The sequence below is a fragment of the Chlorocebus sabaeus genome, chromosome 21 (genome assembly GCF_047675955.1).
Source record: "Chlorocebus sabaeus isolate Y175 chromosome 21, mChlSab1.0.hap1, whole genome shotgun sequence".
Taxonomy (NCBI): Eukaryota; Metazoa; Chordata; class Mammalia; order Primates; family Cercopithecidae; genus Chlorocebus; species Chlorocebus sabaeus.
The window spans coordinates 60336276-60361920 of record NC_132924.1 but is presented as its reverse complement, the minus strand read 5'-3'; the positions used below and the strand labels follow the sequence as shown (position 1 = coordinate 60361920).

At 39.9% G+C, this 25645-nt stretch overlaps 2 protein-coding genes across 6 annotated transcripts in view; one reads left to right on the top strand and one right to left on the bottom strand.

Annotated features, from left to right (window-relative positions):
* Nucleotides 1-15208, bottom strand: part of PEX1 (peroxisomal biogenesis factor 1) — a 42254-nt gene extending 27046 nt beyond the window's left edge. For 2 of the 5 annotated variants that reach the window (XR_005242411.2, XM_038004620.2), the window contains exons 1-6: nt 14988-15208; nt 8415-8558; nt 5323-5406; nt 4466-4580; nt 3601-4367; nt 305-424 (exon numbers count right to left, since the gene is read on the bottom strand). Coding sequence is in view for 4 of the 5 variants with exons in the window: in XM_038004620.2 (XP_037860548.2) it covers nt 305-424; nt 3601-4367; nt 4466-4580; nt 5323-5406; nt 8415-8558; nt 14988-15116 (1359 nt within the window). In the remaining variant the exon portion in view is untranslated. Of the gene's footprint in view, nt 1-304; nt 425-3600; nt 4368-4465; nt 4581-5287; nt 5407-8414; nt 8559-14987 lie in introns of all 5 variants that reach the window. The other 3 variants (XM_007982165.3, XM_007982168.3, XM_007982171.3) reach the window with 3 other exon arrangements.
* A 160-nt stretch (nt 15209-15368) lies between these two features.
* RBM48 (RNA binding motif protein 48) lies at nt 15369-24852 on the top strand. Its single transcript, XM_007982173.3, has 5 exons — nt 15369-15606; nt 16156-16346; nt 19111-19256; nt 21413-21981; nt 24182-24852. The coding sequence occupies exons 1-5, from the start codon at nt 15496-15498 to the stop codon at nt 24266-24268; spliced, it is 1104 nt and encodes a 367-aa protein (XP_007980364.3). The 5' UTR covers nt 15369-15495; the 3' UTR covers nt 24269-24852.
* The last annotated feature ends 793 nt before the right edge of the window (nt 24853-25645 follow it).

Sequence of the window (25645 nt, the reverse complement as noted above, 5' to 3'; positions counted from 1 at the left end):
TGGGGAAAGGAGTGGATGGGGAATTATTGTTTAATGAGTACCAAGTTTCTATTTGGGGTGATGGAAAAGTTCTGGATACAGATAGTGATGATGGTTGTACAATATTATGAATGTAATTAATGTCTCTGAATTATACACGTAAAAATGGCTAACATGGCATATTTTATGTTATATATAGTTTAACATAATAAAAAAAGACTTGTATCAAAAAGGAATACAACATTCTTATTACTTAGCTAAAGCAAACAGAAATCTTACAAAACATGTAAAAGAATTTTGATGTAACATATATATTTGAACTCACTAAATTCTCTCTAGGTTGTAACTTTAGAGATCTTGGAATTTTAGGGGTAACTTCCACTGGAGTTATCCTGACTACGGCATGCATTTCTATATTTAGTCTCTTCCTCAGGTCATCTGGAATCTGAAATTTAAAAATAAACAAAAATATAAATATATTCAAAGCTTGGTTAAGAAATATTTCATAGCATAAATATTGATATATTAGTTTCTATGAATTTAGGTGACATAACAGAAGCTATCATAATAACTCATAGTTGTCTCAGTCCATGCAGGCTGCTATATCAAAATATCCTAAACTGGGTGGTTAATAAATGACAGAAACTTATTTCTCACAGTTCTCTTTTATAACAGCACTAATCCCATTCATGAAGGCTTCACCTTCATGACCTAATCACTTCCCAAAGACCACACCTCCTAATACCATCACCTTGGGAGTTGGGATTTAAACATACGAATTTGAGGAGGACACAAACATTCAGATATCAACAGTGTAACCAGATGGATGTTCAGATATTGTCATACCATGAACATTTCAATCTTCTCCCTACATTTCTTTCCTTTTCTTTACATAATCTTCAGAATTAGAGCTTTAAATGAATGTATTTGACTGTAACCACCAAACCCATCTTTTAAACTATGCTACATTTACATTCAAATTAAATGTTATTTCTAATCTTGGAGAAGCCTTTATTTGTGAAAGCTGACAACCAGTGAAGAAGCTGGAATGGCCAAAACTAATCACAGACGATCTGCCTGATTGTCTGATTAAATTATTAAATCCAGACAGAAACTTAATCTAAAAAGCAAGGAGTAAAATTTCTCCCACCCCCTAACGAAAATGTTCTAAACTTAGATTGTGGTGATGGTTGTACAACTAGCATAAATATACTAAAAATGACTGAATTGTACACTTTAAATTTTATCTCAGCTGGGCACGGTGGCTCATGCCTGTAATTCCAGCACTTTGGGAGGCTGAAGTGGGCGGATCACAAGGTCAGGAGTTTGAGACCAGCATGGCCAACATGGTGAGACCTCGTCTCTACTAAAACTACAAAAATTAGCCGGGCGTGGTGGTGGGAGCCTGTATCCCAGCTACTCGGGAGGCTGAGGCAGGAGAATCACTTGAACCTAGAAGGTGGGGCTTGCAGTGAGTGGAGATCGCGCCACCACACTCCAGCCTGGGCGACAGAGCGAGACTCCATCTCAAAAACAAAAAACAAAACAAAACAAAAAAAAAACCCATATATATATCTCTCTCAATAATGATGTTAAAAATTTCTCTCAACTTCTCAAATATATGTAAGCACTGAAAGACATAAAAACGACTTTATTAACTTCTAAAGAGCATGTGCAGACATATTAATGGTAGACAAAAGCATAAATAAAAACTCTAAGGTACATATTCTGACTTAAAAAGAATTTAACAATCAAGTTTCCTGTTTTTGTTTTTTTAAATCACTATGCTTCACAGGGTAATAAAGGTTCAAGTTAACAGGAATTTGTTAGTTGTATCACCAAGTGATCAATTTTGATCTCTCAAGCCAAGTCCGTTTTAGTATCTGATTTCACCTACTGTGACTTCTCATTGTCCCTGGCTCTTCAACTTCAGTGAACCGGGAAGGGCTGAGTCCTTACTGCTATCTTAATCACAGGAGTTTACCATCAGCACTTCTCCCTGTTCTCACCATATAATTTCAAGGAAATAAAAGGATATTCCCATCTAAGGACAGAACCAGCTAAATCATAAGCTCAGTGTTAGACATTTTGAATTTGAGAATGCAGTGGGATCTCCTGAATGGACAGTTTAAAGCTAACAGAAAATAATGATCTGAGGCCAGGCACAGTGGCTCACGCCTGTAATCCCAGCACTTTGGGAGACTGAGGCAGGTGGATCACTTGAGACCAGGAGTTCAAGACCAGCCTGGCCAACACGGTGAAACCTCATCCCTACTAAAAATACAAAAATTAGCCAGGAGTGGTGGCGCACACTTGTAGTCCCAGCTACTCCGGAGGCTGAGGCAGGAGAATCACTTGAACCTGGGAGGTAGAGGTTGCAGTGAGTGGAGACGATGCCACTGTACTCCAGCCAGGGCAACAAAGTAAGCCTCTGACTAGAAAAGAAAAGAAAAGAATGGCCTGGAGCTTTAGAAAATGATGTAGGCTGGCCAGGAGCAGTGGCTCAAGCCTGTAATCCCAGCACTTTGGGAGGCTGAGGCAGGCAGATCACCTGAGGTCAAGAGTTCGAGACCAGCCTGGCTAATATGGTGAAACCCTGTTTCTACTAAAAATACAAAAAATTAGCCAGGCATGGTGGTGCATGCCTGTAGTCCCAGCTACTCAGGAGGCTGAGGCAGGAGAACCACTTGAACCCGGGAGGCGGAGGCTGCAGTGAGCCAGATCACGCCACTGCACTCCAGCTTGGGCAACAAGAATGAAACTCCATCTAAGGAAAAAAAAAAAAAAAGAAAAGAAAAGAAAAATGATGTAGGCCAAAGAGATTAATGCTTTGTCAGTTATTTGCATAAAGGTCACAGGTAAAACTGTTGGAGAAAAAAAAAAAATCTACAAAAGGAGACAACCTTCCCTTTCTATTTTATTCCCTTTCCTAACAGGTTCCTCTCTTTATCTCTATGAAGTCTTACTTTACAATGGTTCAAATTTAGGTTCAAATAAATGGACTAGTGACTTACGTCATATAAAAGTACCATTAATATTTGTGGCCAGGATGAGGAGCTGGAACACTAGTTGCCCTGTCTACTTCCTCTGTGTTATACACAAATTAAAGAGCAGACACCAGCAGGGTAAGCAGCTTCTGGATGCATTCCAATCCAGGTGCCACCACATGCAGCAGGAAGGTTACCTCATGCCATGGATTTCTCCCTATACTGGCCCTTTTCCCTAAGTATTAACAAGTTGCTTTTGGTAACTGGGGAACAAATCTGCAAGCATTAAAGGTGGGAGGCTTTGTAGGGCACTCCATGCTGATGAACCCCCAAGTCAATCTGCCTAGGTTTGAATCGACACTTACTAACTATGCAATCTCAGGCAAGTAATTTTGACCTCTCAGCCTGAACCTACCTAAGCTTGTACCTATTCAAGCTTACTTGGCCAGAAAATACACAATCTTTATCCATACAAGGACTTTACTGCAAAGTGTAAATGTGTCCCCCAAAGCTTTAGGCACTGTGTTTCTTTTTAATTGATTTTCAATTTATATATGAAATACTATTCTAATTCATAATTTGGGGATGTTTAAGCCACATAAAATATCTCCCAAGTTATAAAATGTATACTAACCCAGACTTTCCCAAGATGAAGAACTTCTACATTTTGGGTGTATTTGATGGCATTCTTCAATTCTTCAAGTCCATTCCAGACTACTTGTAGCACACAGGCCTTCTCATCTTCTTCACTATGATCTGACCTAGTTTTTTTTGGATCTAGTGGCTCTGACATCTGCTTCTCTTTTTCAGGTGATAAGACATTTTGTTTTGTTTTACTGTGCTGTTGCTTTGGAGAAAGTAGCTTAACTAGCTTTCCATATGTCACAGTAAAGCTGGGCTCTACATCAAAATATTCCTGGTCCCAAGGAAATACATGAATGGCACAGTGTTTATGAAAAACAGAGGTTGCTGACGCATTATATATACTAGGAGGTTGAGATTTGCATACTCTGAAAATATTGTCTAGAGGAACAACCTTTGACTGCATATTTTTGAACGCATTGATTTCAGTTAAACCCCAGGATGTCTCTTGTTTCTTCTCAGATCGAAAGGAAAAAATGTTTCCTATCATAGTCCATAAACTTGCTATTGATGATGAGTCAACTGGAATCTCTGACTCGTTTTCGTTAGATTCAGTGATTCCCACAGCATTTGACTGAGGTTGCTTGGTTTCAAGCTCTTTCATCATGCCTTTCTGGTCTCTTCCATAACTAGGAAGTGTTTTATATTCAGCATCAGCTTTTGAAAATGTATTCTCTTTGGTTTGGCGTGTCTTTGGCTGAATAAGGAGTTTGGTGTCAGTTTCCAGCCTTCCATAAGAGACAGTTGGTATTAGTGCAACTGTGTAGAAAATAAAGCTTATTAGTGGACATTCATTTCTACTTTGGACTCAATGCTATAGTGTAGAATATGACAGCAAATATTACAATAGCACCTACCGATTTGGATAAATATGTACGTTTGTTGATCAACCCAAACAGGAAAAATGGCTTTTGGAAAAACTATTCGAATTTGATCTAGAAGATGCTGTTCAAGGGAAACAGCATGCAGCTCCTAGAATCAATAGACAAAAAGATCAACTCACTTTACATTTTGTCCATTCCATGTCTAGTAGGAAAAATCTCAATTCATTTTTAAAAAACAAATTTTAATGTGCATATTTAATATATACAACATGATGTTATGAGCTACATATAGATAGTAAAATGGTTACTATAGTGAAGTAAATTAACATATACATCATCTCACAGTTACCCACTTTTTTGTTTTTGTGGTAAGAGTAGTTAAAATCTACTCATTTAACATGAATACCCAATACAATTTTATTACCTATAGTCGTCAGGTTGTACATTAGATCTCTATCAATTTATTTTTTTTTTATTTGAGACAAGGTCTCACTCTGTTGTCCAAATTGGAGTACAATGGCATGATCTTGACTCACTGCAGCCTTGACTTTTTGGGCTCAAGCAATCCTCCTGCCTCAGCCTCCCAAGCAGCTGGGACTAAAGGCACGCACTACCATGCCCAGCTAATTTTTGTATTTTTAGTAGAGATGGGGTTTCACCATGTTGCCCAGCCTGGTCTTGAACTCCTGGTCTCAAGCAATCCACCTGCCCTGGCCTCCCAAAGTCCTGGGATTATAGGCATGAGCTACTGTGCCTGGCCCCAATTCATTCTTATAATTCAAAACCAACTCAGAATATATAATAAAGCTTAGAGAAGAGAAATCTAAAGACATTGATATTGTGAAGTAATTTAACCTTAAATGAGAGAGTTCTTATTTGGTTTTCTTTACCAGTATCTCCCAATCATCTGCCGAGAGGGGTTCCACCTCAACTTGTTGACAAGATACCACATGGGAACATGGCTTGAGAAATACCTAGAAAAAATTAAAAATTTAAAACTACTTTAAAAAAACTTTTCTGTGTCATATACTAGAAAATAAGAAGCTATCATCTTACCATTTTAGGTAAGTAGATGTGTGTGTGTGTTTTGGAGGGGGGTGTGTATGTAGTCTATGTAGTCTTTCTGTTTTGAGATGGGGACTGGCTCTGTCACCCATGTTAGAGTGCAGTGGTACAATCAGAGCTCACTGCAGCCTGGAAACCCTGGGCTCAAGCAATCCTCCCGCCTCAGCCTCCTGAGTAGCTGGGAAAACAGGTGCAAGCCACTATGCCTGGCTATATGTGTAGTCTTTCATGTGACAAATATTTATTGAGTACTTATTCTTATCCAGGACTTGATATACTCAGCATTTTAGGAAAAACTGTTTCATAACTAATTACAGAATGAAGAAAAATACATCTCAGCACGACACATTTTTCAAAAATGAAAGTAATCACTAAAATGTAAAAATGTAAGTAAAAAATATAAGAAGAAATGACTATATCATCAAGTTATGGCTTGATCTAATATGTAAATATTCTCATTATTTCTAGAAGTCTTGCAACAGCCATGCTGCTTCAAGAAAAGTGAAAAACACACTGAAATAGACATTGGAGACAAATATTTAGAAGTATAATCCTTCACAGCTAAAAGTTAAGTAAAACAAATAATACCCTCTCATTATAGTTTAAATATATAAAACACTAGTATGTCTATAAGCTGGAGCCACCATCTTACTTCCTTTCCCCTTCTATAGGCATTTCCAAGGATTAAAGGAGTAAAATCCAAAGCCTCTGCATGTTAAATACTCTATGTAACCAACTCTTCCTCTCTCCTTTTGTGGACTGGAGCAGAATTTCCCTGAGTGCCTCACCCCCCCACTCCTCAGTAAATTTCTCTACAATATCTCCCTTACTGAAAAGGATGATTCTGAGCAAGCACAAAGCAGCTCCTGCCCACCAAGAAGCTAGAGACTCAGTTTCTTAGTGGCATTGCTGCAATAAGGGATCTAAAAAAATCAGGTAAAGTCACTTCAAAGCAAATGGGAGTTAAAAACAAGTAGGATTCTTCAGAGACTAATTAAGACTTGAAAATCAGGAAATTGATGCCCACAGGGAAGTGCCGGGTATTCAGAGGGCAGAACTGTAACTTGCTAAGCAATCCTGGGTGAAATATTCCATCTCCTTGTATTGTAGAACAAAGCACCAACGTTAATGATTTCTAAGGTCCATCTGGTGCTAAAATTTTAAGATTCTAGCAACAATTTAGAGTATGCAAGGGACTAGTGCTAGGTTTATAGATTTCTCATGAGTAGTCTCTTCTCATCAAAAACATGCATAAACAAGATTAGTCTGTGCTTAAAACAAGTTAAAAAGACACGGCACTCTCATGTATTGTCATGGGAAATTGGTAATAGAGAGCAGTGTAGCCCCATCTATATAAGTTTTAAATGTATAGCACCCTTAGCTATTCTGTTTTTAAATGTTTCAGTCCACATATATATCTGATTCTGAGAAAGCACAAAGCAGGTCCTGCCCCCTAAGAAGCTAAGGACTCCTGGGCTAGTCAGTCCACTTTCTGTTCCTATCAGTGATTCTTCAGGAGATAGTGTCTTAGTGGCAGGGCTGCAGCAGAGGATCATAAAGACACAGAGAGTGAGAGACAAAGAGAGACATGTTAAATGCACATTGTTTGTAATACATGGAAAGGTATCTGAAATATTTTGTGGGATAATAATTGCAGAAAATATGAATGATCTCATTCTTCCAATCCTAAAGGTCTACTGAGATCCCCCAAAACAGCAGACATTCATTCTGAGGATGGGACTAGAGAAAGGTAAAAACTTATTTTTTACTTTCAATGGTAAAATAGTTATAATGAATACATATTATTACTACATCTTCTTCTTTTAAGAGACAGGGTCTTGCTGTTGCCCCCAGCTGGAGTGCATAATCATAGGTCACTCAAATTCCTGGGCTCAAGCATTCCTCCTACCTCAGTCTGCTGAGTAGCTGGGACTACAAGCATGCGCTACCATGCCCAGCTAATTTTTTAATTTTTTTGTAGAGATAGGGTCTTGCTCTGTTGCCTAGCCAGGCTAATCTTGAACTCGTGGCCTCAAGTGGTCCTCCCACCTTGGCCTTCCAAAGCACTGGGATTACAGGTATAAGCCACTGAGCCCAGCCTCATATTATTCCTACAGTTTAGAAAATGTTTAAAGGAATAACTTGATAAACATAAGAAAACAAAAAATAGACATGTTTTAAGCTTTCAGGTTTATAATCTAAGCATATTAAACTCATAAGGGAAGACAAAAATGGAAAAATAATAACCCTCTGTTGTAGAATTTTTTATTTTTATTTTTCAAGACATTGTTTCACTCTTGTCACTCAGCTGAAGTGCAGCAGTGCAATCTCAGTTCACTGCAACCTACGCCTCCCAGGTTCAAGCAATTCTCCTGCCTCAGCCTCCCAAGTAGCTGGGACTACAGGTGCCTGCTACCATGCCCAGCTAATTTTTGAATTTTTAGTAGAGATGGGGGGCTTCACCATGTTGGCCAGGCTAGTCTCCAACTCCTGACCTCAAGTTATCCGCCCACCTCGGCCTCCCAAAGTGCTGGAATTATAGGTGTGCGCCACTGCACCCAGCTGAATTTTTTAATCAAGTGAGACCATGGAAGTTTATAAAATATATCAGAAACGAAGTTCAATAATAGTAAGCAGAACCTAGTAATTCAAAAGGAAAAATAATTTCATGAAACCAAAATTAGGGAATGTGGAAAATGAGTTAAATAGTAGAATAAGAAGTAGGGAGTATGGTAAAATACAAGATAATGACCTAAAAACAGTCTAGTCAACTTCAATAGCCTAGACTAGTTACATAATAGCATACAAATTAGGTGTCATCTCACCTCCTTTAACAAAAAATGTAAACTTTTAATTTTATTTCTATTGCTGTATTATGTAACATTAGAAGAAAGTTATTGCCATCACATGTGCTTACCTGTCCCCCATTTGAGAGTCCAAGTTTTTGACCAACTTGTCTGTTAATTTCAGCCACATTTTCACCTTGATCACTAAAATGCCTGCCTTCCACCCAGCTCAAGAATGCAGGCTGCTGACTCCAGACCACTTCTATAGCTTGATTCTATTCATATAAGAAATGAGAGGAAAAAAGGTTTTCATATACATTTTTCTGGATTCACATGAAAATAAACTATTATTTCAATTCACACATACAAAAAGAGTTCTATAGATAGTTCTCTGTTATCTACATTTGTTGTAGCATTTAAAAATCTATAATCATTTCCAACATCCAATGCTGGTGATGCTAATGAAGCCAATACCCTTATATTCTTATGGCAGTGTTATAAATTTAATCAACCCTTTCAGAATTCAAAATGGCAGCAGTCAGTCAATACACTTACATAGCAGTTGAGCCACATATAATTATTTGAGCACTTATTCCCAATTAATTATTCAAAGAAAAAAGAAACTATAGCAAAAGCTATCTGTGCAGTATTTTCTATAATAGTAAACACTTGAGACTGTCTTAAATGTCTATCAATAGGGAAACAAATAAGCTATAAATTTACTAGTTTAACATAAGTTAATAAGTAGAAACATATATCATCTTTAAAAATGTAGCAATATAGTTTTAGAATTATGAAACACCAACCAGATGGAGTATGCAATCCATATTTACTTATTTATTGGAATAACAATAAATGCATGTGGCAAAAGCACAAAATGTACAAAAGGGTAAAATGTGAAGCCATGTCCCTGTTCTCAGAGGTAATTACTGCTGTTTCTTCTGTACCCTTCCAGAAACATTATATTATGCAGCCTCTTAATAATTATAAGGGCTCATATAACTATGGGAATATAGGTTTTAAACAAAGCAAAATATAACATTTATTCTCATTAAAAGAGCAATTACATAAAACATGTGTTTGTGGCCAAGGACCAAAAAAGGGTTTTCTATGATTAAACAATTACAAACTCATTATAGAGACTTTGGAAAATACATAAACTTGGAAGGAAACAAATGAACTACTGATATTCTCTCCACAAAAAAGACAACCATGTGAACAATTTGGTCTATTTCTTGTTAATCCTTTTTTCTATGTGCAAGTTTTTCATATAGTTGTGTTCATATAGGCACAATTTAATATCCTTTCCCCCTACTTATATTGCATCATAAGCATTTTCAAACTTTTTTTTTTTTTTTTTTTTTTTTTGAGACAGGATTTTGCTCTGTTGCCCAGGCTGGAGTGCAGTGGCACAATCATAGGTCACTGTAACTTGAAACTCCTGGGCTCTAGCAATCCTCTCACCTCAGGCTCCTGAGTAGCTAGGAATACAGGCATACACCACCACACCTAGCTAATTTTTTTTTTCTATAGAGATGGGATCTCACTATGTTGCTTAGGCTGGTCTTAAGCTCCTGGCCTCAAGTGATCCTCCCACCTCGGCCTCCCAAACTGTCGGGGGCTTGAGCCACCATGCCCAGCCACATACATCATTTATAAAATAAAAAGAATTTTATTAATATGTATCAATAATAAATTTTAAAAACCAGCCAGGTGTGGTGGCATACACCTGTGGTCCCATCTACTCGGGAAGCCAAGGTGGGAGGATCACTTGAGTCAGGAAGGTTGAGGCTACAGTGAGTCATGATAGTGCCATTACACTCCAGCGTGGGCAACAGAGTAAGAACCCATCACACACACAAAAAGACTTATTATATCAGGAAGCTTCAGTGTTATTAATTTATTTATATCAAAATAAATTCATTAAGTTAAAAATATTAGGCCAGGCGCAGTGGCTCACATGTGTAATCTTTATACTTTGGGAGGCTAAGACAGGAGGACTGTTTGACCCCAGAAGTTCAAAGCCAGCCTGGGCAACATGGCAAGATCTACATCTCTACAGAACATTTTTCATTAATTTAAAATATTAAATATCAAATTCATTCATTTACATGGAATTTTTTTTCCTGAGACAGGATCTCACTGTGTTGCCCAGGCTCGAGTGCAGTGGCACAATCACAGCTCACTGCAGCCTCAACCTCCTGGGCTCAAGTGATCTTCCCACCTCAGTCCTCAATCTCTCAAAGTGCTGGGATTACAGGCATGAGCCAACACGCCCAGTCTTTATGTTTCTTGCGTTTTCTTTTTTGAGACGGAGTCTCGCTGTGTCACCCAGGCTGGAAGGCAGTGGTGCAATCTCGGCTCACTGCAACCTCCACCTTCCAGATTTAAGCAATTCTCCTGCCTCAGCCTCCCAAGTAGCTGGGATTACAGGCCCCCACCACCATGCCCAACTAATTTTTGTATTTTTAGTAGACGGGGTTTCACCATGTTGGCCAGGCTGGTCTCAAACTCCTGACCTCAGGTGATCTGCCCACCTCTGCCTCCTAAAGTACTGGGATTACAGATATGAGCCACCGCAGCCAGTTTATGTTTCTTTATATGAGACAAATTTCAAACAATGTTGGAGTCACTTCTGGGACAATATCACGTACTGGAAATTAAACACATTATTACAGTTTTATATTTAAGAAAGCCATCATCATGTATCACTTAGTTGTGTAATTTTTCGCACAATTTTCACAAAACAGTCCAACTGTTCTGGCTGACAAATTCTTTCAACTGAGTGTATTTTGCCTAGCCTTGGAGTCAAAAGTCTTCAGTTACTATGTCAGCTGTAACCGTGTAAGCTATTACAAGAATGAAGGTGATCAAGTCCCAGATACTTTCTGTGGGTTTTCATCAGAGTCAGCAATACATAATCCAGATCAATTCTACTTCATATGAAGAAACTTAAGAGATGGAAATATGAGAGATGCCCTGAAATATCAAAAAAAAGGAAACTCTACCAGCTCACTGAAAAAACAGAGAAATGAACATTATTGAGGAGGAAAAATACTTCTAATTATTTATTTGGTCAAAAAGGAGTAACCAGCTCCATAAAGTCATAATATGTGCTCAGTTAGATTTAGCAAACTTTGCAGACCAATGTTCTAATTTTTATGTCAAAATACTTCACTGGAACCACAGAGCCCTGGCTATTCAGGTAAAGAGAAGAAAGAGACAGCTAGAAAGGAGCCTCTTCTCCAGGAGTCAAATCAAATCAATCAATTAACTGACCTTCTTTGACCCAAACTGAGGTATCAGTATTACCAGGAAATCTGCAGGTAAAACCATCCATCAGAATGCCTTAGGAATGTCCAGGTCCAAAGCCTGGGGTATCTCTTGCTAACACAAGGGAAATGAAAATTGTGTGGCCATATCCGAACGGTGATTTAGGTTCATTTGCATTCACTGTGTATATGAATCCTCTTTCTCTGTTGCAATCACATCAAGTTCTGAGTACAGAGAAGGTAACTTAGCTGAAGCAGTGGTCTCAACCAGAGGTGATTTTGTCCTTTAGTAGACATCTGACAATGTCTGAAGACCTTTCTGGTTGTCACAAATAGGGGGAGGCAGTACAGGCATCTACTGGATAGAGACCAAGGGTGCTGTTAAACATTTAAAATGTACAGGAGAGCCCCCAAAACAAAAAATTATCCAGCTCAAAATGTCAACAGTGCCAAGGTTGAGAAATCCTGACTTAAAGCATCTACTGGGGAGTCAGTCCTGAAATAATGACTTGAGTAAACAAGAGAATACAATACTTGAAACAGAACAAAGTATATCAAATGTGATGTGTCACGTAACACAACAGAGAAGTATTTAAAGGGAGACAAACGTGGGCAACAGAGAACTGGAAAGCTATGTGGAGGAGGTAGGATTATGCTCTTTTCAAAGACATGGAATTTGTATGGAAGGAAGAAAAACGACTGAGGGAAGAATGGCATGAGTAAGAGAACAGAAGTGGGAAGGAGATTGGTTATAGAAGAAACAGTGAGAAGGGTAGGTTGGGTGACGCAGAGTGAGCTATAGACAAGAGGGCAAATTAGCTGCATGGCAATGGTACTGGCCTAGGAATGCCATTTTCCTTACGTGTAAACGTACAGAAATAACCTAGATGCTTAAGGTCTCTATGGTCATTAACATTCTATGATTCTAGGATAGTAGGTCTCAACTCTTTTGTGCATCCAAGTAGCCTGAATAAATTTTTTAAAATTAGAGATGCCTAAAGTCTATTCCCTAAGATTTTGATATAATAGGTCAGAGGGTTGATCAGAACATCTGTATTCTTTTTTTTTTTTTTTTTTTTTTTTTTTTTTGAGACGGAGTCTCACTCTGTCGCCCAGGCTGGAGTGCAGGGGCGGGATCTCGGTTCACTGCAAGCTCCGCCCCCTGGGTTCACGCCATTCTCCTGCCTCAGCCTCCCGTGTAGCTGGGACTAGAGGCGCTCGCCACCACGCCCAGCTAATTTTTTTTTTTTGTAGTTTTAGTAGAGACGGGGTTTCACCGTGTTAGCCAGGATGGTCTCGATCTCCTGAGCTCGTGATCCGCACGTCTCGGCCTCCCAACAGAACATCTGTATTCTTAAAAGCTTCAAGGTAAGTCTTACATAGGCCAGAAAACCATTGTTCCAACTCCTCTTCCCATTACTGCATGATCTGTATTATGTACTCAATGTTTCACCCCAAATAAAGTAATTCAAGTATTAACTCCCAATTTGTGAACCTTTCGGCTTTCATAATTATCTATGGCCTCTAACCCAAGAATTCTGGGAATCTATCCTAGACAACAAGAAATAAAAATGATGTTTTCTAAACAAAGATGTGTTATTTTCAACGTTTAATTAAAATACAGTTTATCACTTCTAATGCCTAAAAATTAAGTACAATCTAAATAGTCAATCATAGTGAACAGTTAAATAAATTATGGCAAATTTGTGCTAGAATACTAATTAACAACTTAAAATGATGACCTTTTAACAAAATAAAACACTCATAATAACATTAAATAAAAACACTAGGACACAAAACTGTATGTGTGTATATAGGACTTCATTTCTGTTAAAAATGAAGATTAGAAACAAAACTGGAAGATTTGATCCAAACTGTCAATATTAGTCACCTCTAAGTTCTGGGATTATGGGTAATTTATTTTCCTGTTAACAATTTTCCATGCTTTCCAAATTTTCTACAAAACATAAATTATATAAATTTATATAATTCATCAAGAAATAAATGTATAGATTTATAGAATCTATAAAGTCATAAACTTATTACATTGATAATTAGAAAGCAAAGTTGACCTATTCTAATATGGGCTGAACAGAAACAGCAATTTGTTCCGGGGCTAAAGACATTTACATTTCAAAAAGATATGCATGAATTAGTTCTTATAAGTACTTCTTGAAGGCTCAAAATTTAAAACAAGATCAAGACCACTAAATTCTTAAATAGTGACGAATGTAAGGTAACATGAATTAATTCTTATAAATACTTCTCGAAGGCTCAAAATTTAAAACAAAGATCAAGACCACTAAATTCTTAAACAGTGATGAATGTAAGGTAACAACTACATCTTAGGATCAAATTAGAGTTACTGTAAGAAAGCATTCCTACTATCATGAGCGGATTTGAAAACATGTTGAAAAATCCCATCGAAGCTGACAGAGCACTGAACCAACTTCTACCTGGAACTTGGTGACAGTGACTGATTTGTCTCTAACCATAAAGCCCATCAAAAACCAAGATTGTCTACTTAGTAGTAAAAAATAATAACGACGATGACAGGAGGATTCTGCTGAACTCATGTTTTCAATGGACCAAAAAAATCTTCCCCTAGGTATGGAGAAGTAACTCAAGTGGAAAAAGGGATGCTTGAAATTATTGCAAACTCTTTATTCATTACATAGATTAGCCACTGGTGGGTACCATGCATCCAGGATTTACGAAGATTTCAAATACGCCGTCCTTTTGCTCCCATAACCACACTCAAACTCGTGAGACCATGTGCCTCTATTTTTAATTATGAAAATATGGACGCTGTATCTCCACCGGTGGTTAGAACTGCGAAACATCCCAACCACAACGTCCAGAAGGGCGACTGATCGCAGAGCTTCAAGTGATCTTAACTACGTTATGTGTTCCTGACACACTACAGCTGTGTTCCGAGGGTCTGGGACGCAGGGCAGAACCATTACTGTATTAAGCTTTCCCGCTCATGGGACGCGGTGCTCAGTCCCCGGGGACCGACAGGGGCTCCACCAACAACTCTGCGCCTCCCTCTCGCGGCCCGGACGGCAGCAGCGCAGGTAACTGGAAATGACTGGCAAGAAAAACACCTTTTAAAATAATAAAAACAAACCACTTCTCAGGAACTTTTCCAGCCTGGAATGAGGAATATTTATAAAAACAGTGGTAGAATATTAGGACATTTCTAGGCCCAGTTTCACCAAGTGAAAAGACCTGGGATAAGACGAGCCCAGGGCTGCACTGGACTTGCGGGATGCAGAGACTACCCAGAAGGGCCCTGCCGTCGAGGGACCCTGATCTCTGTGCGCTTCGGGGGCGCCCGGGTGGCAGCCGGTGTCCCGCCGCGTCCCTGAGAGGCTTCGGCCTTGTCCGACCCCAGGCTGAAGATCAGGTGGCCCGGGGCCAGCACGTTACCTGCAGCAGGTGCAGCTGGGCCACGAGACGCCGCGGCAGGTGGAGGAAGCAGTCGCGAGCGTTGGTGAAGGCCACAGTCACTGCCGCCCCGCCTCCCCCAGCACCCGCCAGGCGATCGCTGCCCCACATCGTCCCGAAGCGTCGCTCTGGGTTTGCCCACCCTAGCGCCGCAAAGGACACGGGACCCGGCAGGCCGAGGACGTCGGAACCGGAGGAGATCGATCGGCCCCGCCCCCTGAGGCCCCGCCCCCTCTCCCCGCTGCGCGTCTCGCCGTAAGCCTGTAGTGGGGTGGGACAAGAAAGCTTCTGTCACCCACCGCGCCTCTCCGCCAAGCCGCTCGGGGGCGGCACCTCGTTCATCAAATCCTCGCACGCAGGAAACGATGGCCGACGCTGTCGATTCTCCAGCCAATCCTGACACTCCTTAACTCATCCCGCTCTCTTATTGGATAAAAGGGAGGTCAGCAGGGCGGATGTTGTCCTCCCTGCGAGGATCAAAGTAGGCAAGATGGCGTCCAGCGGTGCGGAGTTAGGGAGTTTATTTGACCACCACGTCCAGAGGGCGGTGTGCGACACGCGGGCCAAATATCGGGAGGGACGACGGCCTCGTGCTGTCAAGGTAAAGTGATTTTTGGTTTCATTCGCTCTCCTCGGTAGCTTTTTGTGCGCGCTAGCGCCATATGGCTAACCTACGGAAATAAAGGCACGACAAGGCTTCCGTCAGATCTGTCGCTCGTTAGAGCTGGCGTGAAGAACCCTGGGCCAGGTACCAAAAATTCTCACGACCCTTTTGGTCAACTATTAGAACATCAACTCCACGAGAATAGGGCTTGGTTTTAGTCATTGGATCTTCAGTGTTTACAGTACTACTTGGCACAGGTAAGCGCTCAGTGAATATTCGTTGAGTGATTGTTCCCAGTGACTTCTGCCGACTCAATTTCTGAAAAAAAATGTCGACTGAAGGTAGTCTGTTATATGCCTTAGGTAGCCTCTCACATGGACTGTTACTCTTTATGCAGGGGGAATGGCAGAAATTTTATTTTGTGTTTTTTGCTGACTGGGTTGAACAGATTATTTCTTGTTTTCAAAGTTCTGTTTAAAAAAAAAGAGGCAGATTCGTCCTAGGCTTATTTGCGAAATACGTTTAATAACTATGCATTTCTTTCAGGTATATACAATCAATTTGGAATCTCAGTACTTATTAATACAAGGAGTTCCTGCTGTGGGAGTCATGAAGGAATTAGTTGAGCGATTCGCTTTATATGGTGCAATTGAACAGTACAATGCTCTAGATGAATACCCAGCAGAAGACTTTACTGAAGTTTATCTTATTAAATTTATGAACTTACAAAGTGCAAGGTAAGGTGCAAGTTAAGCAATGACTGGTTTCATTTCCTCCATTCATATTTCTGTCATTTTGGCCCCAAGTTTCCCTCATTCATATCTGAATTACCCCAAAATGTAATCTAGCGTATCTTCCTACAGCCTTTTTACAGGTTAACTTTACTGAAACACTGTATCCATCACATCATTCCCATGCTTAACAATTTAATGTCCTGTAGCATGGTAGAGTAAAAGTTGGGTTTGGCCAGGTGCGGTGGCTTACGCCTGCAATCACAGCACTCTGGGAGGCCGAGGCGGGCGGATCACGAGGTGAGGAGTTTGAGACCAGCCTGGCCAACATGGTGAAACCCCGTCTCTACTAAAAATACAAAATTAGCCGGGTCTAGTGGCGCATACCTGTAATCCCAGCTACTCAGGAGGCAGAGGCAGGAGAATTGCTTGAACCCAGGAGGCAGAGGTTGCAGTGAGCCGAGATTGCGCCATTGCACTCCAGCCAGGGCAACAAGAGGGGATCTCTGCCTCAAAGAAAAAAAAAAAATGGGGTTGAGGGCTGGGCACCAATAACTCACGCCTCACGCCTGTAATCAGAGCACTTTGGGAGACCGAGGCAGGCAGATCACTTGAGGTCAGGGGTTCAAGACCAGCCTGGCCAACATGATGGAAACCCCAGCTCTACTAGAAATACAAAAATTAGCCGGGTGTGGTGGTGTGGACCTGTAGTCCCAGCTACTCAGGTGGCTGAGGCATGGGAATCGCTTGAACCCGGGAGGTGGAGATTGCAGTGAGCAGAAATCACACCACTGCACTCCAGCCTGGATGACAGAGCGAGGCTCCGTCTCAAAAAAAAAAAAAAAAAACAGAAAAAATTTGGGTTTGGCGCCAGGCACGTGGCTCACACCTGTAATCCCAGCACTTTGGGAGGTGGAGGTAGGCGGATCACCTGAGGTCAGGAGTTCAAGACCAGTCTGGCCAACATGGTGAAACCCTGACTCTACTAAATACAAAAATTAGCCAGCTGTGTTGGTGCAAGCCTTTAATCCCAGCTCTTGGGGAGGCTGAGGCACAAGGATCACTTGAACCCAGAAAGTAGAGGTTGCAGTGAGCCAAGATCATGCCATTGCACTCCAGCCTGGGAAGAGTGAGACTGTCCTAGAAAAAAAAAAAGAAAAGAAAAAAAAGTTGAATTTGATCCCAGCACTATGGAAGGCCAAGGTGGGCAGACAGCTTGAGCCCAGGAGTTCGAGACCCGACTGGCCAACATGGCAAAACCCTATCTCTGCTAAAAATACAAAAATCAAGGTGGGCGTGGTAGTGCATTCCTATAGTCCCAGCTACTTGGGAGGCTGAGGTGGGAGAACCAGTTGAGCCCAGGAGGTGGAGGTTGCAGTGAGTCATTTATGGACCACTGCACTCCATCCTGGGTGATGGAGTGAGACTGTGTCTCAAAAGAAAAAAAAATGTTGGGTTTGGAGTAAGTTTTCCATTTCCACTGCTTATTAGTTTTGTGATCTTGGACAAGTTATTTAACCTGTTTAAGTTTTTCCTGTTCCGTAAAATCTATATGGTAAAGGGACCTATCTACTTCTTGAGGTTGTATGAGGGTGAAATGAGATAATCCACATAAAGGGTTTAGCAGAGTGCCTCCTGGTCAGAATACAGTAAGCATTAGCTATTGTGGTTTCTACTGCTACTCCTTTCTGCAGATTGACTCAGTGTTTTCTGGCCTTCTATGTGACATAAACCCTCTGCTCCAAAAAGGCTGAAGTATGCAATGCCTTATCTATTTTTATGTTGATCTCTGTTCTCCTCACTAATCTGCTCTGAGACTCATCCTTTTCTGGCTGTTACAATTCATATTTTCTTTCATGTGCTATCAGTAGAACTCATAATCTACCACAAAAGCACTTGATTTTACTGGGTCACGTGTGGTTTTCTCAGGCTGCTGTTATATGTAATCTCACTTTCTTAACCAATCTGCCAGCTCCCATGGTTAGAGAAATATTTTCTCGAGCTTTTCTGTTTTCCAAAGTATGTAGTCTAGTAGGCTCTGAAGTAAGACATCTGGATTTGAATCCTTGCTCCTCAAACCAGAGTATGAGCATGGCTAAGTTATGTAATGTCCCAGTGCTTCCGTTTCATTACAGGGTTGTTGTTAGGTGTTAATTCAAGTGAAGCACTTACGACATTGCCTGGCATATGGTAAAATCTGAGCAAGTATTTATCATTATCCCTGGATACAGAAGTAGTTAAATTTATTGTAGTACCTGGCCAATCATAGATGTTTAGTAAGTATTTATTGACTGAATAACATTCTTCTCATTTTCTCATTGTTATATGTTTAATAGTTCCTCAGTTATTGAACGTTTTATGATTATAGTATTTTTCATCTGATTTTTAAGGCAAGAATCCCATTACAGAAATACATTGTACTGAAAAAGCTTAATTGGGTATGAAGTAACTCTTCAGGGCCACAGAGAAAAGCTCTATTTTATGACCACAGTTTACATACTTCAGGCCAACCAGCTGGGTCCTTAGTTGTTTAAAGACTAGGGAACAAAGAGGCTCGAAGGGAAGAAAAGGGGAGGCTCTAAGTACATACTGGAACAATGGGATGAATACCGTCCACAAGCAGAGCATCTTAATTCCCAATCCACAGGATATATATACACATAGCAAAAGTTGGACTTTGCTCTTTAGATCCAGATATTGTATACTAGTTAAGCTTTCATCCCAAGTAAATCTAGATTAAAAAACCATGCTATCTTGTATTGCCATTCAGGACAGCCAAGAGAAAAATGGATGAACAGAGTTTCTTCGGTGGATTGCTTCATGTGTGCTATGCGCCAGAATTTGAAACAGTTGAAGAAACTAGAAAAAAACTACAAGTACGGAAGGCATATGTAGTAAAAACTACTGAAAATAAAGGTATGGAAAGCATATTGCTAAATGCCTCCTGTATGTCAGGTACTCTGCCAGGTGTGTCATCACGCAATTCCTAGTCTAGTGGGAGGAGAGGCAAGTAAAGCATCACAGTATTCAGTAACTGTAAGGGTTCTCTGCAGCACACTACATAATCTGGGTTGAGAAGGGAGAAATGTTGGTTCATGGAAGACTTCCTACAGTGTGTGACAAGTGGCTGAAATTTGAAGGATAAGTAGACATTAAAAGGGAGAGGAAAAGATGGAAAGGCAAGCCAGGCAGGATGTTTAAGTGTTTAGAGGAATAAATGAGCATCATGCATTTAAGGAAATTTAGTTAATACAGTATAACCAAAGCTCAAAGGTTTTAGTGAGAGATAAGTTTAGAAAAGTGGATAAGAAGTGAATCATGAAGGGCCTTGTGTCCCATGCTAAGGAATTAAGGCTTTGACCAGAATGCAGTGAGAAGCAGTTATGATTTGCAGACTAGTTGTCACTGCTAATCATGGAGAAGTTCTACTTTTGACCAGCAATTGACTAAATGCCCCCATATGCCCCTTCTACCAGATAGTGGTAGAGAGAAATAAAGTGGGAAAACTCTTGGAAAACTTACTCAGAAATCTGGCAAGAGAGCTGTTGAGAATCCCCAGTCATCTGTATCCATTGAACTCTAACTTGTAAGATAAGTAAATAAATAGCACCAGGAAAACTTAATGTGTTTGTATGACAAAGGAAATTATAAAATATTAATGTGGAGAAAGACCTTTGACATTATCTGACCTGTGTCCTAATTTTTCTTGGTGAGGAAACGAAGTCTCAGAAAGTTTGTGACCGGCCTATATTATTAGAGATGAATTAAGGACAAAAATAAGGATTAAAACCCAAGCTTTGGACTCTTTCTCCAGAGCTTACTTTTTAACTGCTTTAATCATCTCAGTGTTGGTGTGACAGCCTAGGGTTATCTTCATTATTTGCTCCCCTTCCTCTTAAGATCTTTTTGCCGTGCTGCTGACCTCAGAATTAAACCTGACTTGTTTGGCCTTGGACACTTCAGTTAAGCTCTCTTTCATCAGCATTTTAGCATCTGTGTGATGCGTTTGTATACTTGGTCTTACTTTTCAAAAACTCTTATTATGGAAGTTATTGTTATTATTATTATTATTATTTTGAAACGGAGTCTAGCTCTGTCCCCCAGGCTGGAGGGCAGTGGCGGGATCTCTGCTCACTGCAAGCTCCGCCTCCCAGGTTCACGCCATTCTCCTACCTCAGCCTCCCCAGTAGCTGGGACTACAGGCGCCTGCCACCATGCCCAGCTAATTTCTTGTATATTTAGTAAAGACAGGGTTTCGCCGTGTTAGCCAGGATGGTCTTGATCTTCTGACCTCGTGATCCACCTGCCTCAGCCTCCCAAAGTGCTGGGATTACAGGCGTGAGGCACTGTGCCCAGCTTGGAAATTTCAAAACACAAAGGCAGAAAGACGAAGTTAACACATCTCCCATGTATTAATATTAACATTAGCAATCATCAACACATAGCCAATTTCATCTTTACCACATCTTCCACACTCCATGTTGTAGACTGCTTTTGGGAGAGTAAACCAGGGAAGAGGCCCTTGCCAGCCCTAGAAGTGGGACAAGCATAGTGCTTTCTTTAGTAACTAACAAACACAAGCTAAGGAGCATGATACATCCAGATAGTGGAATACTCTGAAATCGTTAAAAAAAAACAAAAAAACAAACAAAAAAAAACCTTTCTGTATAATGATGGAAAACCTATATAAGATCTACAGTGAAATGGAAAATGCAGAGGTGCAGAGAAATGGATATTACATTTACCTTTTTTAGTGGGGAGAAAAAGAATGGGAGAAAGGAGGTGGCAAAGTAAAACTTACTGAACAGATAAATAAAAAACAATAGTGATTACTTATGGGGATGAAACCAGACCCATGGAGAGCAAGGAAAGGGTGACACTTGATGCTGTATATCTTTTTATCCATTTTAAACCATGTGAATATATTCCCTTCTCAAGAAACAATTTTTTTGGAGTATAATTTGTTAACATTTTTAAGTGATTTTTAAAAATTATATGATTCTCAATGATGAAAACAATAAATTAACCACTTATGTTTCTCTTTCCCTCAACTTTTAAATTGTAATATAAAGACCATTACATGACAAAGAAGAAATTGGTTACAGAGCATAAAGACAGAGAGGATTTTAGACAAGACTTCCACTCAGAGATGTCTGGATTTTGTAAAGCTGCTTTGAACACTTCTGCAGGGAACTCAAATCCTTATCTTCCGTATTCCTGTGAATTGCCTTTATGTTATTTCTCCTCAAAATGTATGTGTTCATCCGGCGGACATGTGGACAGAGCATCAAACTCCTCTAAGGATGGTAGAAATCATCATAAAACAATAGGGCATTATAACCACAATGACTCTTTGCAGAAAACACAGATAAACACTTTTAAGAACTCAGTGGCCTACCCTGGTGCGCAAAAGGCTATTACGTCTTCAGAGGCAGTTGACAGATTTATGCCTAGGACAACACAACTGCAGGAGCGCAAAAGAAGAAGAGAAGATGATCGTAAACTTGGAACTTTTCTTGAAACAAACTCAGGTAGTAATGAGGTTATGATTGGACCTCTGTTACCAGACATGTCTAAAGTGGATATGCACGATGACTCATTGAATACGACTGCGAATTTAATTCGGAATAAACTTAAAGAGGTAAGGTTATTTTTAAAAACTGTTCTAAGAGACGATTTGGTTATAGGACTAAATGGGGAATTATTTGTGGGAACAACAGTATTGTAATTTTTTTCACTTCTTAGTTTTTTGATGTGTTTTTCTATAGTTCTCTGTTGAAATAACTGAATTTGGCTAACATTTTATTTGCTTTGAACTGTTAATACTTGCTTTAAACAATGAACAAACATTTTATATCACTGTAGATACAAAATATTAAAGCAGTGGTTTCAGCCAATTAAATCAATCTGTGAGAGTGGTGCCCAGGCCTGCCATTTTTGTTAAAAGCTCCCCAGGTAGTTCTAATATGAGCCAAAGTTGAGAAGGAAAATTCCATTTCTCTCAAATTTAGAGTTATTACAGTTTATATCAAATTAAAATGCTTAATTTGCTTTTGTGATAAAGAGCAATAGAAGGTGAGATTTCTAAAAATTGGGCCTCTAGGTATGCATTTCAAATGTAGACTTTATTTTATTTTATTTATTTATTTATTTATTGGAGACAGAGTCTCTGTTGCTCAGGATCTACAGTCGCCGCAAGCTCTGCCTCCTGGGTTCACACCATTCTTCTGCCTCAGCCTCCCAAGTAGCTGGGACTACAGGTGCCCGCCGCCATGCCAGGGCAAGTGTTTTGTATTTTTTAGTAGAGACGAGGTTTCACCATATTAGCCAGGATGGTCTCGATCTCCTGATCTCGTGATCCACCTGCTTCAGCCTCCCAAAGTGCTGGGATTACAGGGATTACAGGCATAAGCCACCGCGCCCGGCCTCAAATGTAGACTTCTTAAATGATCAGGATCAGACTGTGCTGCCTAGGTAGTCTTTTTTTTTTATGTCATTTATATAATCATTTTCCATTTCCTAAGCACAAGTAAAGTTAACATCTGAGTTAGCTTTCGAAAGACACCTTTTTGTGGGATAGGCGTAGGGGCTACTGTTACAAATCATAAACTGAGGGTTATGACATTCTCTTATTCTTACTCCAAGATGCAGAAAGTGCTTTTTACATAGTTTTACTCGTATTTTACAATGTGATTAAGGGAGGCTCAGGTAGCTTAATTTCTTATATGTACATTTTTTACCTGAAAACATCTGATTAAAGAGACATTATTTAATAATAATTAAAATCCGTGGGCACAGTTTTGAAGCCGCCTTTAGTTTTTCAGTTTAGGCTGGGGACAGTGGCTCACACCAATAATCTCAGCACTTTGGGAGGCTGAGGTGGGAGGCTGAGGTGAGCAGACTGCTTGAGCCCAGGAGTCTGAGACCAGCCTGACCAATGTGATGAAACCCCATCTTTACCATAAATATACAAAAATTAGCCAGGCGTGGTGGTGCACTCTTGTAGCTACTTGGGAGGCTAAGGTGGAAGGATCACTTGAATCTAGGAGGCGGAGGTTGCAGTGAGCCAAGATCATACCACTGCACTCCAGCCTGGGTGACAGTGTGAGACCCTGTCTCAAAAAAAAAAAAAAAAAAGCAAAAAAGGTTTTCAGTTTGTGCTTCCACCCTTCCTTCCTTCCTTCAGTTGCAGCTGAACTGAGGCATAGACATAGATACGCAGCTGTCTCAGCCAGAGCTGATTACATTTTAAAGAAAAACGTGTGAAGTCCAAATTCTAGGTCCAGAAATAGTAGAACAACAAAAAAAAATGTTAAATACAGTTTACTATAGTTTCTAATAATTTTCCATTTCAAATGAAGACTCTTTCTTTGCTTTGGTTTATTGTACACTCTCTCTGATAGTGTGTTTGCCTTTCCTTTTTCTCCTAGGAAATTGAGGATTATACTGCTTCCTGTTCATTTCTCCAAATGTTTTCATCCCCCCAAATCTATCAGACATTATCAGTGTTTCAAGAATGCAAAACCAGGATATCTATCTGAATCTGTAATATAACAAGTGACTTTAGATCTATAAAGGAATGTTAAAGTGGAGCATATGTTCACTTTTCTTCCTCCAAATTTTTTTTCTTTTTAAGTAGCTTTAGAAATTTTACTCTCATCAGTGTTTGAACAGAAAACTTCACTCTGTGCCTAGGTCATAGGCTGTACCTTGAACTTAAGCCAACTCTGCCTCAAAAGCCACATCAAGGATTGAACTATTGGATGTAGTCTTACCTCTTCTAATAGCTTTACTCCTGTGCTATAAAAACTAAATTTTAATGGTTCTTTTTTTTTAATTAGGTAATTTCATCTGTGCCAAAGCGTCCGGAGGACAAGCCGGAAGATGTACATACAAGTCATCCATTAAAACAAAGAAGAAGAATATAGAGTGCCAGCAGCAAATTAGTACTTCCTGAAAAGAACATTTATTATTTATTTTTAGCCTGTCATTTTAATTCTTCTAGAGATTTTACTGCTGGTATTTTTTAATGCACTCCTCTTTATAATTTCATTCAAGCTATTTATCTAAAGTCATTTCTTTTTTTTTGGGGGGAGATGGAGTCTTGCTCTTTTGCCCAGGCTGGAATGCAATGGCATGATCTCAGCTTGCCGCAACCTCCACCTCCCGGGTCCAAGCAATTCTCCTGCCTCAGCCTCTCCTGAGTAGCTGGGATTACAGGCGTACACCACCATTCCTGGCCAAGTTTTGTGCTTTTTTAGTAGAGATGGGGTTTCACTATATTGGTCAGGCTGGTCTCAAACTCCTGACCTCGTGATCCTCCCACCTCGGCCTCCCAAAGTGCTGGGATTACAGGCATGAGCCACCATGCCTGGCCCATTTCTTTTTTTTTCGACCCATACTTAATGTTGCAGAAACTACTCTTGTCATAACATTACCTCTCATGTACAGTAATTATATGTAAATTAATTGAAGCAAATATGGAAACTACAATAAAGATAGGCAACCAGCATCTGTTTCTGATTATAATACAAGTATTGAATGAGCCATTGAAACACTAGAGGTCAGGGTGTTTCCGAATGCCAGGGTTTCAAAATCAAGACAATTCTGTGAGGTAAAAAGTAGATTAACTATTAGAACAAAGCTGAAATTAGAATCTTATATGCTTTAATTAACTTTTAAGAAGAATTTGCTTGACCTGTGGCAATCCAAAAATAAATCAGTATTTATAAATTCTAGACTTCTGTTACTGCTTCTGGCATATCCATACTTTTTTCTGTCAGTGGGTCACATAATTGGAAATTTCAGTGCATCTAGGCTGTCTCCATTTTTCTTTTTAGTAGAGACAGGGTCCCATTGTGTTGCCCAGGCAGGTACTCAACTCCTGGGCTCAAGTGATCCACTCACCTTGGCCTCCCAAAGTACTAGGATTACAGGTGTGACCCACTACGCCTGGCCATTTTCTTTACTGGTAAAAATAACTTGAGAAGGTCCATACCATGGCATGTTGTTTTCATTTCTCCCTATCTTTAATGGCCTCTTGCCTAGTGGATTGAATTTGAACATACCAGTTAATAAGGTTCAGTTTCAGCTATAATTTACTTGTAGCAGGACAAGCCGCAGACAAAACCCCTTAGACACTGGGTTATAGAAGGAAGAGGCTTTATTTGGCCGGGAGTGTTGGCAGACTTGCGTCTCAAGAGCCAAGCTCCCTGAAGAAAAAGTTCTGGCCCTTTTAAGGGCTTACAACTCTTTAAGGGGGTCCATGTGAAAGGGTCTTGATAGATTGAGCAAGTGATCTATAG

Excerpts from the sequence above, each read along its gene's own strand:
- RBM48 (XM_007982173.3), top strand. The coding sequence starts at position 15,496 with ATGGCGTCCAGCGGTGCGGAGTTAGGGAGTTTATTTGACCACCACGTC. Across the intron at positions 19,257-21,412 it reads AAAAACTACTGAAAATAAAG|ACCATTACATGACAAAGAAG; the intron begins GTATGGAAAGCA and ends TGTAATATAAAG. Across the intron at positions 21,982-24,181 it reads TTCGGAATAAACTTAAAGAG|GTAATTTCATCTGTGCCAAA; the intron begins GTAAGGTTATTT and ends TTTTTTAATTAG.